The sequence below is a fragment of the Antrostomus carolinensis genome, unplaced genomic scaffold (assembly GCF_000700745.2).
Source record: "Antrostomus carolinensis isolate BGI_N321 unplaced genomic scaffold, ASM70074v2 scaffold2789, whole genome shotgun sequence".
NCBI classification, from domain to species: Eukaryota; Metazoa; Chordata; class Aves; order Caprimulgiformes; family Caprimulgidae; genus Antrostomus; species Antrostomus carolinensis.
In genome coordinates this window covers 4,457-19,470 of record NW_010339055.1, presented here as the reverse complement: position 1 = coordinate 19,470, position 15,014 = coordinate 4,457, and the positions used below count along the sequence as shown (strand labels likewise).

General features: G+C 33.5%; 1 protein-coding gene across 1 annotated transcript in view; it reads right to left on the bottom strand.

Annotated features, from left to right (window-relative positions):
- CFAP47 (cilia and flagella associated protein 47) overlaps positions 1-15,014 on the bottom strand; it is a gene marked incomplete at its 5' end in the record, with an annotated part of 44,327 nt that overhangs the window by 27,970 nt on the left and 1,343 nt on the right. The window contains 13 exons of the mRNA XM_029086929.1: positions 309-439; positions 1,922-2,166; positions 2,826-3,042; positions 3,813-3,909; positions 4,016-4,205; positions 5,476-5,628; positions 6,021-6,234; positions 8,302-8,494; positions 9,219-9,454; positions 10,045-10,178; positions 11,032-11,192; positions 11,824-12,052; positions 14,189-14,327. Of these exons, the coding sequence (XP_028942762.1) occupies positions 309-439; positions 1,922-2,166; positions 2,826-3,042; positions 3,813-3,909; positions 4,016-4,205; positions 5,476-5,628; positions 6,021-6,234; positions 8,302-8,494; positions 9,219-9,454; positions 10,045-10,178; positions 11,032-11,192; positions 11,824-12,052; positions 14,189-14,327 (2,339 nt within the window). The remainder of the gene's footprint in view (positions 1-308; positions 440-1,921; positions 2,167-2,825; positions 3,043-3,812; positions 3,910-4,015; positions 4,206-5,475; positions 5,629-6,020; positions 6,235-8,301; positions 8,495-9,218; positions 9,455-10,044; positions 10,179-11,031; positions 11,193-11,823; positions 12,053-14,188; positions 14,328-15,014) is intronic.

Here is a 15,014-nt window from a genome sequence, read left to right as displayed (position 1 = left end):
ATATCACCTCTCAACTTTTGTTTAGCTAAACTAAGTGAGCCAAGAAGAACAATTACCACCTGATGTATAAGGACCACTAAGTTCTAGTGTCAAAAGAAGTATATAAAAAAATTAAAAGTAAGAAAAATGCAAATTGTCATTGTTTTGCCTTCTCCATCATGTCTTTGGAGTAATATTCTATTCTTAAAGATGTTAAATAGAAGCCACATGAAATTAAAATAAGTTTTTGAATGATAAAAATATATTTAAGAAATTTATTTTTTTTTTTTTTTAAAAAACACCTCTAAATCGCCTGTACGAATTGTTACCTTTGCAAAACATTTCAACTTAATTGTGTTTCCTTTACGCACACACAAGTTGAATTCTCCTGCTTCTGGAGAGTTGAACCCTGGATGCCAAACAACTTCACACTCCAGATCTCTATAGGCCTCCACAAAGCCTAAATAAGTGTGCATAATTTACATATTACAGCATACACATGTACAATTATCACATTACATTGTATAATTAGAAATAACATAAGCATATTAAAGTGAAACGACCTTCTATTACTGAAGACTAAGTTTACATTTCAAAGGTGTTGAACAGTGTGCTGAATTAAATAAAATTAGTTTCTGAATTCTCATGACAATTGCATAATCTGTTTATTAGTATTCTGCAGTAAAACACAGAGTTCACTGGTATTATTAAGCCATAAATTACTCAAATAGTCATCATTTTGTTTTGTTTTTTAAAAAAAAACACTAAAAACACTATCCTTTTTGTAGAATAACAGCTTTGGGAAAGCCCGTGTACATTTTCTTGCTTGCAAGTGAGTCTGAACTCATATCAGCAGAAATATCTTTTTTCAAGAATCGGAGCACACCAAGGTCCTAAACTAGCCAAATCTTGTTTGAACTGTTACCACTTAGTTCTTTAATAATGGAGACCAACATATTTCTGCAGAACACTATCTTTCAAAGGAAAGAAGATAAAAGCTAGTCTCTCACACACTTCTAACAAATATTGATCCATAATGCAAGTGAAAACTAATCCTAGATTGAATTCAATTTGTGTCACTCAGACCATCTACATCAACTTCTTAGCAGCTTCATTCATACAGTGCTTCTGGAAAATTTCCTATCCTGATGAGCTGCATTATACTGCTAACTGCCATTAAATAGCTGCCTCACGTTTGAAATGTCAGCAATCTGGCCGACCAATATGTTGGCCACCAGGATGATCCGAGGGCTGGAGCACCTCTCCTATGAGGACAGGCTGAGAGAGTTGGGGCTGTTCAGCCTGAAAAAGAGAAGGCTCCGGGGAGATCTTATAGCGGCCTTCCAGTACCTGAAGGGGGCCTATAAGAAAGCTGGGGAGGGACTTTTCATAAGGGCAACTAATGACAAAACAAGGTGAAATGGGTTTAAATTGAAAGAGGGCAGGTTTAGATTAGATATTAGGATGAAGTTTTTCACTGTGAGGGTGGTCAGACACTGGAACACGTTGCCCAAGAAAGTTGTGGATACCCCCTCCCTGGAAGTGTTCAAGGCCAGGCTGGATGAGGCTTTGAGCAACCTGATCTAGTGGAAGGTGTCCCTGCTGATGGCAGGGGGGTTGGAACTAGATGATCTTTAAGGTCCCTTCCAATCCAAACCATTCTATGATTCTATGATAATCTGTGCCGAGAGACATGGTTACATAAGTGCTGCTGGCTGGACATAGACACAACGAACTGGACTGAGTATGCACTCACAGTCCAGGGCTTACATAGGAACTGCAGCTATGGCATTAACACTCTGATCTGATACTGCTTTTGAGATACACTAATACTGACCTGAATCTAAAAAAATACAGTTTATAGTATCAGCTGAATGTTTGTCTTATTTAACATTACTGACATTTAAGATATGTGCACACACACTGTATTTGCATAGTATACCTCTGGATGGCTGTATAGAAAATGAAGTTCTTCTATCTGTAACTACAGGTTTCCAAGTAAACTCAGCAGGATGGTTTCTGGGATTGCATACCCTAACAGTTGTTCTAAATTCTGTCTCTGCAAGGTAGCCAGGAATAGGATTTAAAATCAGTTCCGTTGCAGACAGTTCAAGTTCAACAGACACTGCTTTTGCAACTACCAGCACATGCCCAAGGTGTTGGTTGTTTATTGTGTAAGTGAAAGATCTGTAACATAAAAATATATATTTCTTAATATTTTTAATGTATTTATTATACTGTAGTCAAAGTAAAAATTATGTGAGATATAATCATTAGCAAGAAAATACTTAACAAAACAATTAAGACTGACAAGAGAAAGTAATTTGTAGTTGTTTTGCATACAACTTAAATCATGACAAAAGTGAAGATCATCCCAAAGGGTGATCAACCTCATACCATCATTTTAGGAGCATTATCAGAGTTCCATCTCCATATCAAATGGCTAGAAAACAATTTGCCTATACATTTACCCATTAGGTGCATCAGAAGATCTGAGCATAGATGCAGTGAGGCAACAATATGCTGGAAAGACCACAGTATTTTCCATGAAATTTCTCCTAACAAATACACTGTAATAGCAAACTTTTTCCCCCAGTATACCTGCAGTGATATAGGCTTTTGATATGACAGTTTGTTGGGTTTTTTTAAACCCTAAGAAGCATTTCTTTACTAGAAAAATTTTGCAACATCAAACTGCATTAATTATTGCAATATCACCAGAAATTAGTGCACACCATTAACACTTATCATAATTACATTCAGTTTAAATCAGCCACATGATTTTTTTTTTTATTCTACTACTGCAAAGAAATTATGTAAATCAAGACAAGTATAAGAAGCCTTACCTTTTAAACATTCCAAGAACATTTGTCTCAAATACAATTGGAATATGAGTCTTTGTAAGAGGAGGCACCACCTGGGACAATGGACCCGTTTGCTGTAATTCATCCATTTCAATCTCAATTTGTATCCATATATGAACTAACAAGTTATTGATGATGTGCAATTTTCTGGCTGTTGTAGAACACACACAAACCTCACCAAAATCCATAGTACTAGGACCTGGAAAATATAAAGTAAGATTTTATATTGAAAAATAAAAGTTAATCTAAGGAAGCATAACTACGAAAACATCGTGATCAAAACATTTTAGTTCCTTAAATTGCAGAATTAGTCAGCTAGAGCAATCCTGTACAGAACAAACTTACATTAAAACTTGGAAGTAGATACTATGCATGCACTGTGAATGTTTTCAGTAGTACAACTCAAAAGCCAGCACCAACATTTAGTTCTTACTTCTATGTTACCCAGCTATTAAAAATAGGAAAAGCGATGTTCTAATTAATAAAAGCATTAAAAGTAACCATAACTACTTATTTTTATTAATCATATATTTAAATGGCTAGACAACCAGCGATTCACTGAGAGTTTACATATTTAACCTGTTTATTTGCTCCCTGATGTGTGACCATTTGGTTTAATAATGCATGTAATTTGATGATGACAGAATTATCTCACTACATCATTTACTGCTATCCTCAGTTTTTATGCTGGCCTGCAAACTTTAGTGCTCATGGTACTAATCAAACATCTTAAAAAACTCTAAGTACTTTTTGTATTACTATATTAATATAATATATTCCTTTTACATGTTCATACCAATCATATCTCAGTATTTTCTGAGGAGTACAAAGCTTTAGTCAAACATTACTGTAGATATCAAGCTGCCACTAAAAGTTATTTTCTATTTAAGGTGAACATAAACTGTGTTACTATAAAAAAGTGTTTTTATAGCAATTATATGCATTTAGTAACCAAATTAAAAATCTTACCAATGAGTATTTGATAAAGCTGCTTGGATGTCAAAGTTAGACTACAATCTTCCTTCTCTTGGGCAGAAGATGGCAAAGAACTAAGCCCACTGCAGATCTGTGATAAGCATAAGACATCTTCTCAGAGCAAGATCAAAATTCTTAAGCTTTTTTTATAAAGGAAACACATTATGCTCACATTACTACTCAAACATTTAACTTACTTCTTTGATTGAAGATTTAGAACCAGCTGCTGCCAATTTTTTACTTGTTAATAGGCAAGTCTCAGCTAAAGGAAGCATTTTCAACTGTAGCTTCTCCTTGTGAATATCTGTGATTGAGATCTTTGGTGACACAAGCCCTTCAGCTGGCTTAAGGCCTATGTTCACAGAATTATTATAAATATAGAACTCCCTATAGGGGAGGGGAAAAAAAAAGAGAATATGGAAATCTAGCAGCTTGAGCATTCCATGTTCTACATATTAAACAATTTAAGATTTTTAAACATAACAAATAATACTTTAACTGGGAATATGTCATTATAAAAAAACTTCATGTACAGAAAATGCCTTGAAAAAAATCTTTTATTTTGTTGTTTAGGGAAGGATTAACATCTATTGCACATTTGTGGCAATTGCTTAGCTATATAGGTGGCAAACATTATGGCTACCAACATATAAATATTATACCATTTCTAAAATGCCTCTTAAAGAACAATGAAGTTGCATAGTCAAGAACTTAAAAGTTAGCAAATAGTTAATTTGCTAAAATCTAGCAAATCCAAGATTACAAAGGATATTTAATTGTATGTGTCTAAACTGCACTACTTATATCCTAATTTTCAGAGCAGTTAACTTTTCTTGGTCAAAGTTCAACTCCAATCAATCAGTTTCACCTGAAACTAAGAGATTTGAAACTTCCAGACATCTTACACAGATGTTTTGTATCAACTATTCAGAAAATTATTACTGTTTGATAGTAACAGTGAAATTTATCTGACAAGTGTGAATTTTTCTTTTCTTCTTGCTTCTCATGCAATATACCTTGAATATTACTTCTCTTGCTTTAGAGGCTTTACAGGCTTTTTTTTTTGTAACTAAACTTTTTAAAAGTAGCAGAGTTGTCAGTTCTGTTTTTCTATGATTTAGCTCCACAGCACACCAACCAAATACAGAAATTCACTAAGTAAGAATTTACTGTAAGATAAGGCTAGAAGACCCACACAATCCTTTAATCTATCTGCTTCATTCCACAAATTATATCATAGTTTACATACTGAGCTAGAAATACTAGTTGTAAATACATACAATTTATTATATAAAAAGAAAAGAGAAACCAACACAAACAATGCTATGTTTTTCCTATTAACCACAACCAACTCATCTTAAAACTTGGCATCTTATTTTAAGTGCATTTTAAGTTTAATTTCAAGCTCCATGCCTCCTTCCCTACATTCTACTTGGGAAGTGATGTCTAAGTGCGTCTAAATGAACCTATGAACAAAACAGGTTTTGCATGCATTATAAATGAAGGTCCCAAGACCGTAAGCATTTCAGTATAGGACAAATTTAGCAATTAACTAAAATTAACTAAAATCAACCATGATATGTTAAGTCTGCACATATATACCCATATTTTTCATAAGAGCCTAAACTATTTATTTACCCTTTAAACAAAGTCTTACCTAGCAGCATCTTTCTGTAAACGATGTTGTCTTAAACTAGAAATGAAGTCTGCGTAGTATTTCTTATGTGCTTCTTTCAACAGCCTTTCACAGTCAGTATAAGAAAACTCTGGATCTATATAATTATATCTCTCAGTCTTTGTGAAAATAGTTCTAAATATTTAAAGAGAATTGCAGTTTCACTATGTGTGTAAAATGATTCTGGATCTTGTTAGAATGAAAACATATTGATTTTGCTACATATATATTTCATTGCAAACATTCTTTTTATCACAGCTGATCATTACTATTTGACCTTGGTAAAGGCAACCATAAAAATGAAATATTGAAGCTGTAATAGCTACATCTGTAGTTTCGCATAAGAAAAGCAACTCAAGAAATTTATGTGCAAGAGGCTCAAGGTTAAGTAGAATGCAATGAATTTTAAAGAACTTTCAGCCTGAATAAAAAAAACCAGTAAACTGTCATATGAGTAACCAATCTTGATCTACTATACATTATACACAAATGTGTGGTTTTAAGTATTATATTCGCATAATTGTTACCTGTACTTTTTATTCCGTTCACTAGGCCTAATGCTGGCTGCACGGTCATTGGGAAAAGCTGTAAGTGCATCATCCTTACAATTTCTGTTTATCTGGTGAGTATGAATTTGTGTTTGGGTTGATTTAAGTATTGCCACAGGTGCTGTATCAGTGCACTGTCCTGTGCCATCAGCTACAAACTGTCCAGTTGCATTGGAAATCATTGGTGTTATACCTTAAAATTCAAATAAAACGTTACATACACTTTTATTTACTAAACAAAATTCAAAGTATTAGAACATTGATTCTTAATTTACAGTGGTCCACCCAACAGCCCAATAATCAGTCACCCATCCCATCATGTCTTCCTCAGAGAAGAGGGAAGGTGGCATTCTGACCATACTAACAGCCACCCACATTCCCTGGCCTAGATCACAGGCAAACAAATACTAGAGACCAAACCACCACTACTACTATATCCAGCTGTGATGCTTTGTCTGGCACATGTCTGAACACTCAGAGCTGCCGCTGTCACAACACTCTCCACAGTGCCCTAAAGCTTGTCTTAAGGGCTGCAAACACAGGCGTGATTTTTGACAAAGAACTCCCAAACTATCACAACTAAAAAAGAGCACTCGGATCTTTTTCACTCTAGTTTTAGAAAAACACACATAGAGAAAAATTATGACAGAAACTAGGCCATGTGTTTGCTCACCTCCCTTACATAGAGATACACAAATTTAAAATAGTACTATAAATAAATAAGTAACTCCATTCTTCAACTGCCCCTTCCTCCCTCATCTGCAAAAAAATTGATACATTAAACTAAATATATTGGTTTTGCCCACTTTAGCCTTACTTTTCTCTAAAATGGCTACAAAAAAACCCTACTTTCCATCCTTCAAACTACAGGAGTGATTATAACTTCCACTGTCCAAGGAGGCACAGTTTGCAAGAAGCTTTGTTCCAGTCTCTTCACCCCTCCACAGAATACAGAGAAAAGTACACATACTCATCCACAGGGACTGGGAGAAGAGAACAGGAAGATATAGAACCCATCTATATAAGGATCTGAAAAAAAAGCTTCAACAAAGCTTAAAAGCAAAACACAGGTATCAGTAGTCTATAGAGTACAGATATCCTTCACAACCTCTTTACAAACCTGCAAATAGGAACAGAATGGTGACATTAAGAGAGCAAATGGTAGACGAGCATTTAGAAAAGCTGACAAAACTTGAATACTACATTAAATCTTTGATCCACAGAAACATATTTTAAATTGTGTTTTTGAAGCAGAAAAAATGCAGGAGTTTTGGATTTCAACAATATAACCCAGAAATTGCAAAAAACTAGTTTCCCATCAATTCTTGATTGCAATGGATTTGAAATACCCTCCTTAAAGTTTTTTTTTTGTCCAATGGCTTATCAACCACTGTGATATTTGTAGAAAGAACAACATTTTATCCTGACTTTCCAGTTACTTCCTCTTTTAACTTCTCTACAATATTCTCTTTGAAAAAAATGAGTATTGCCTTCCTCTTTTTCATTACTGAGTACATCCTCATGTGGGCAGCAGTCAGTTGAGGAGTACTCAAGCTCCCCTCCTTACCTACACACAAAAACCAGATGCACTGCTGTACAGGACAGCCCTGTTGCACTAGTACCACTTGCTATGGCATGTTTGATGCTAGAAAAAGCTATGTTACCCATGACTGGTTTTAAAATCCAGTGACAGCCTTAGTCAAATCTACTGTAAATTGTTGTTTTGTGGGACACATTAGGAACACAAAGAACAAATTAGAGACCAATTATTGCATATCTGAAAGATTCTTTATGCTGGCATAGGCTTCATAGGATAGAAAGCATCAATGGACACGGGACAGGTAGCAGGCTGTATTAACTGGCAAGTTTGTCTGGCAGTAGTAACTTTCAAACAATAAAGAATACTCTCTTACCTTTCCTAAGTTCTTTCTGTGCTTTACTTATCTCTCTGCTTACAACTGAAATGGTATCACTGACAAAAACTGAAGCCCTAATTTTCTGCTTTATAAAAGTTAAAGAATCATACGATGAAAATTTATGCTTTAATAGTTCATTTATTGTTAATATATGAGGAGTAGATTTTATCAATATTTTAGCCATTGTTTTATACTCCTATATGTTATACAATTGAGCATCCCCTCAACTCCCAAAGAGATATTTTTAAAAACAAACTAAAAATAGTAAAAAATTATCTTTTAAAATGTTAAAAATATACTTTAAAACATTTTAGCACTTGACACTTATCTTTTTAGCATCTTACCATGATTAATTTTGAATAGAACGTTTTTTCGCTTAGATTTGCACACACCAATAAAGTTCAAATATATTTGGTGAAAGGATTTTGTTCTCAAAACCCGTAAATTATTTTCCTCTAGTCCTGTACCAATGATATCGACAACTTGCTTCACTTTACATGTTCCTATTTGATGTGGAGAAAATGAAAATATCACATCCTGGAAAAGAAAAGTCGTTATGAGACAGATGAGGCAGAAAAGCAAAGAGAAAAGTTTTGTGCAATTCTCTGTTTAATTGAGTCACTTCTCTCCACACTTACTTCTAAGATAGATGCTCAAAATTGGGTTTTAATAATATGCCAACTGCCACATACAATTTAGCAATATAAGGAAATATAAAACTGCTACACGTAAGAACACCACAAAGTCTCACTTGAACATTTCTGGGAAAAATTGTTCTCTCTTGTGTCCTGAGTTACAGGTTAGTGAAATTATAAATGTCACCATATTTGACTTAAATGTGGTGAAGTTTTTTCTATTAAAATAAATGTTACATTACTCAAGTATTTGTGATTTACTGAAAGAAATTAAAAGGATCCTGCAAAGATTTGAGTATAAATCAATCTTCTCAAGTCAGTAAGATACAAAAAATTTTAAGCCAGGAAAAATTTGGGTAAAGTTTTTTAGTACTAGAATTATTTTTTCCAAATTAAAAAAAAAAAAACAAACAAAAAAAAACCCCACACATACTTGTTGCTTCCTGGAGTACAGAAAAGAGCATTAAAAGACTCTACATAAGGAGAAAAAAATTATATATTTGGCTGATATTAGACATCATGGCTAATGAAATGAAATTGTTTTGGTTTACTTTCAAGAAATTCCACCACTGACCACTGTAAAGTAACCTGCATATCTACATAATCTAAGAGAAAGAAAGATTTACCTTTGCAGATTTTTTTTTAATTTTTCCTTTTGAGGGAGAAATATTGAAGTGAGCAGTCTTGCGGAAGCTGAATGTTACTGGAAGGCACTCGGATTCATTTTTGAGTGTACATAGAACTTGTGTTTGTTCACCCAAGAAACAGTCTATAAACTTAATAACTGGTCCTGGATTAAAAGTTAACATGACAGGAAGCCCAGAACCCATCAAAGCCAACTCTGTGTGACAAGGACGATTCACTGCATTAGACAAACAAAAAATAAACAAACAAAAAACCTCTTGTACCTATTTTCTTACGAACAGAAAAGTCCTACTGTAGTTGTACGGTCGCAAAAACAAAGTAATACGTATTTCAATATGATTTATAACGCAATTTCCTATAAACACAGACATGCTTACTTATAATGGCTGTTAGATAAGGTATTCCCTCATTAAGGAAGTTGAGGGTGATCAAATATTCACTTTAATTCACAAAAATGGTATTGCCAAAGTACTGGTGATTTGCAAGCAGTTGGGTTGGGTTTTTTTATGTCCTTCAAATATTTACATTTATAATTGAGTTCTAGATGTTCACTTCCAGCTGGTGTATTCGCAATATGCATGATTCCCTCTTTTATACTCATTATTCAAAGAGGTTTTAGTGCTAAAGCATTAAAGACGTAAGCTGCAATAATTTATTCTTATTGATATAAAGAAAATAAACACAGGTTTTGCATGAAACCACTAAGAAGATGAAGACATTTTTTTTAAAAAAAAAGAAATCAAACTATACAGTTTTATCATCCATATATACTTTTTTGATGGTGACTACACATTTCTGACAACATACTTGTGATTGCTGTGGCATTATCATTGAGAGCCTGTAGACAGCCATCTTGACTCCCAACAGCTTCAAATCTCAGAAACAGTACATAATCTTGTTTCAGTGATGAGTCTTTCACTCCAAAGTCCCTTTCAAATTTTCTGTAAGGGTCACAATCTCTAATTACAAGATGGGGGTGGGAAACAAAACAAAACAAAACACACCAAACCCCAACCCAAACAAATAAAGGCTTATTTTACATTATCCAGTCTCACTGTTGGTTACAGCTTGAATAAGTGATCTTTATACTTCTTTTCAGAAAATGGAACAGTAAGAAATTTAAGCTCAACAATATCTGTATGCTTATTATAGTAGCCATTTGATATCTTTTCCAGTCTAAAACAGTTTTTTTTAAACTAATGTGAGATGCATAATAATCACTTATAATTAGAGTTTAAAGTAAGGAAAATGGCAAGAGCACATTTTCTTTATTTCTTATCTGAAGAAGAAATGTTCCTTTATGCTTATTTTTTTTTAATGGAATGAAAGTTTTCCAAAATGTTTCAGTCTCTTGGTGATGAAATATATATATTCTTTCATAATGCTGCACATATAATACATCTTTATGAAATAAATCTGCAGTCATTAACAAGACACTCAATCCAGCACTGTAGAGCTCTCTCAACAATCTTCAGAGATTCAACATATTTAATGGCAACTGCAATTAGTTCCCTTGGCAAAATATAATAAAATTCTTGTTATTACAAAACAAGCTTAACCATTTCTTCATTCAAATACATCCTTACTGTATTATAAAACATCTCCCAGAAACTCATTTCAGACTTTGCTTTCTCATTTGTAGTATTATGCCAAGTAATTCCTTTTAACACACACAAATACATAAGTATTTGCAGACTCATCAACTTAAAATTATTTTCTCTAACACAGTTCTTTACAAAATAGTTTAAAGCAATCAGCTTGCGTGTGTGGGTCTAATTTGGACCATTCACTCACTTTGGACTAAAGTACAATGTTACCAAAGATTTCTCATAAGGTTGCAAAGTTCCTTGATTGGGAATGCACAAGATCAAGGTGGAAACATCTACATCTCTTGTTTTATTTTCAAGGCTTAAGTCTTGCAAAACAGCATCTGTACTCCTCTGAAGATCTGTCCCCTAAAAAAAATAATCAAAATGTGGAATAGTTTGGTTGTTCTGCTTCTGCTTCTGCAATTTTTTTCTACACATACATTTTCATCTTTCACAACAAGTAGAAAGACATAACTTAAGTAATAACACTGACACAGATACATATCACATGGTTAATTAACCTATTTTTAAACATCAATTTCATGTCAATGTTGTGAATTCCCTTTTTTAAAGATGATGCTCACTCATATGATTGCACTGTCTGAGAAAAACAAGTGAAATAACAGATGCTTAACATCTCAGAATATCAATATTTATTTTGATAATTTCTACTAAATTATAAGAAATCTAGTAGGTCAACAAAACCACCCAAAAAAAACCCCAAAAACAAAAACAAACCCACACACAGGGAATGTACTTAATATTGCTAAGGTTGAGATGTCACATAGTGAAACAGAAATATCTGAAAAACTTAATTCCAAGGCTAAATTATGGTAAAAAATTTATTGGTTGGACAAAAGTTTCAGAAAGCCTATTGATCAGGAAATAGTATGACATAGTAAAGACTAATAGAAGATGAATGTTAAGAAACAAAAAATGCAAAAGCAGAAATGAAAACAAGTTTTCAATTAAAATAAAAACCGGAGCAGTTTCTTACCATCTCTCCACCAATGGCATTGTCTTCCAGCACTGCTACCCAGTCCATACACTCAGGGCTTTCATTGTATAAATATATTTCTTCAGTCTTTGAAGACCCAAAGTAAACTGGTCCAAAGTTAATGAGTTCCACTACATTTCCACAAGACATTCCTAGAACTTTAAGAACTTGTTCAACCACAACAGCTTTGATCCATACTTCAGCATAGCCATGACTTTCCAGCTCCACTCTGACAGTAGGAGTAGCAAGCCCCAGTAGATAATGTAGAAAAAGTGATAGAAATAATCAGTATGGTTTATACTAGAACCTAAGCAAAACTGAACCAAATCAGAGCATTTAAATCACTGGTTTTCCATAGACAAACTAAGTAGGGAGATAAAAAAAAAAAAAAAAAAAAAAAAAAAACAGACTGTACTTGACAATGTGATATTTAAGAGGAATATTGCCAATCAGGAAGAATCATACATTAGTCAGTGGAGTTTTGGGGAGCCTTTTGAGTTTTTCCCCTTTTTTAATGTTTGAAACAATAGGAATGACTTCTCAAAAGAAACAGAGATGTCCACAGAGGATATACTTCTCTTACTTCTAAGAACTTTTGTATGTAGATACCAATTTTGGCATATACTTAGTAATTTTCTCTTAAGTAGCTGAAGCTAGAAGTTCACCTGAATAAGCATAAAAGAATTGCTGCTGTTCCTGCCAGAATGCTTGATCTTAATGATACCACAAAACACCAAAGGACCATATAGACACCGTCCAAATCTATTAGAATTCTACTGGAACAAAGCTGATTTGTTCTTTTTGCACAAAAGAATCAAATTTACTAATATAATTTATTGTTCAAATAGAATCAATCATCCTTTTGAATAGCCTCTTAGCTGAAAAAAAAAAATAATTTAAAAAATATTTGTTTTGAATAGTCACATACTTAACTACACAAGGGATCTGGGAGAGGATCTCAAACTCTCTAAATATTGTCTTTCAACTTCAGAAGCATGATTCTCAAAGACAGAAATATAAAAAAAAAAAAAAGTAAATTCTCCTGAAAATAATTTTGCTTGTTCATAGAAGCAAAACACTTACAGGAAAATTGAAATAACCAGGGTGTTTTCATCAAAACTGCACTATTTCTGCAAGTCAAATTCTTGTCAAACACCCATTGTAAGACTTTCAATAGTACCCTATTTGTTTAAAAATATACACACACATGTACACACACCTATGTATATATTTGTGCAAGGCTTGACAAGGAGATTTAAGATTTCATTTAGTCTAAAGGATACAGCAATAATCAGAAGTGCCAAACTCACTGACAGAATTATGTAGAATTTAATGCAGAGAATAGGTAAAGGATGAAATCTGAGCTCTGTGTTGTTATGTTCTTTCAGTTTAATAGATAAACTATCTACTAGACTACAGGAGACAGTAGTCATTTAACCAAGACTGGGTGAGGAAAGTAGTGGTGGTAGCCTGGACAGCAAAGGAAAGGCAGAAAGCATGACACTTTGCAAACAAAAGCTGAAACTCAGTAGCCAAAGAAAATGTCATAGGAAAGAGGATGTAACCATGAGACAAAATACAGATATTGTCTTCCCTGTCACTCTAATAGATTTTTTTTCTCCTTTCATTTCATTTCCTTTTTCAACAAGCTACAAAAAGCAAGAACAGGAAGAACTGAACTTTAAGTCATATAGCTTAATAATCTAAAAACTAAACAGGAAACACCCCCCACAAAAAAAAACAAACAAAAAAAAAAAAAAAACCAACCACACCCTATTCACTATTACCAGAAAACAAAACTGAAAAGGACTTTCCAGATTGGTATCCACTTCCAAATTCTGGCATTCCCTACAAAGTCTATGTTTACAATTTGAAGATACACAAGATAGGCATTTAAAAATAGTCTATTCTTACAAGAGTTTGTAGTTACAAATACATTCCCTCCATTTAAAATAAGATACACCAAAGGACATCATAAAATTTTGGAGACTCCTGAAACACAGAGTCAAAAGAAAAATAGTAAAGTTACAGAAGCTAAAAAAAAGTAAGGAATAGAGGATGTGTCTTTGAAAGGTGGTAAATACAAAAGCTCTTGGTTAGTTGTATACCAAGAGATATGCAAATATCCCATATCATAATGACTTATGAGAGATCTTTAATTACACAGTCAGGTACAGAATTTATCATCACTGTTCTGTGAAGGTAACATAATCATCAAACTAATTTAATAAAAATAAATGTAGAAGATAGCAACTGACATCTAGGAGATTAACTTTTTTAGATAAACATAAATAATAAAGGCTAGAATTAATAACAGACAAAAATGTAATCTATAGAGCTGGATTTTTTCAAGTCATACACTCACTTTATCACTTCTTTGATGATTCTGGGTAAATCTGTGCAGATATCCACTTTAACCTTCTTTGTAGATTTCGGCTCTACCACTCCACTGGTAGGTTCTATGTTAAGCAGGACATCCCCATTATATGATATTTTAAATGTACCTAAAAGAAACAGAATGATAAACAGAATGTTACACAACAAAGTCGTAGATTCACATTCTTCTACTACACAGTTGGAACTACAAACCACACAATGCAGATATTCACAAGCAGTACATTTTCCTATGGAAACAGGAAATGTGGAGTTAATCTTTTTCAAAACTATTTCTAACCGAGTAGATCATTATTTCCAGGGTTTCTCTAAATATTACACTCACATGTCCAATGCCACTTTGGAAGTTGTGATTGTAACAGAAAAGGTACTCACATTCCAAACAGAAGCGACTATATCATAAAGCAGCTGTAAGTAACATTTTGTAAGTTACAGGATATTTTATACCCAGCTCTAGGCAGCTACCACAGCCAGGAAGTTAAGTGCATATTGCAGGTAACAATAGTTTTCATGATTTGGTATATACACAACACAACCTATTGCAGAAGAGAACAGTGACTATTTCTACATTATAAAAATGCTTTTGAAATGTGAAAAAAACATTTAAATGTGTATTTAATGACAGATAATTAGTGCTTCTGGTTATGTCATACATAGCAAGAAATTGTTTCAAAAGTAGGAAAAATGCATGGTTTGTCCTCAGACAATAATCTCTGATATGAGATCAGAAGCAGGAAAGAAGGACTTGTTTTGTGCATGGGATGAAATATGAAATGCAATCCTTGAGCCACAGGGCA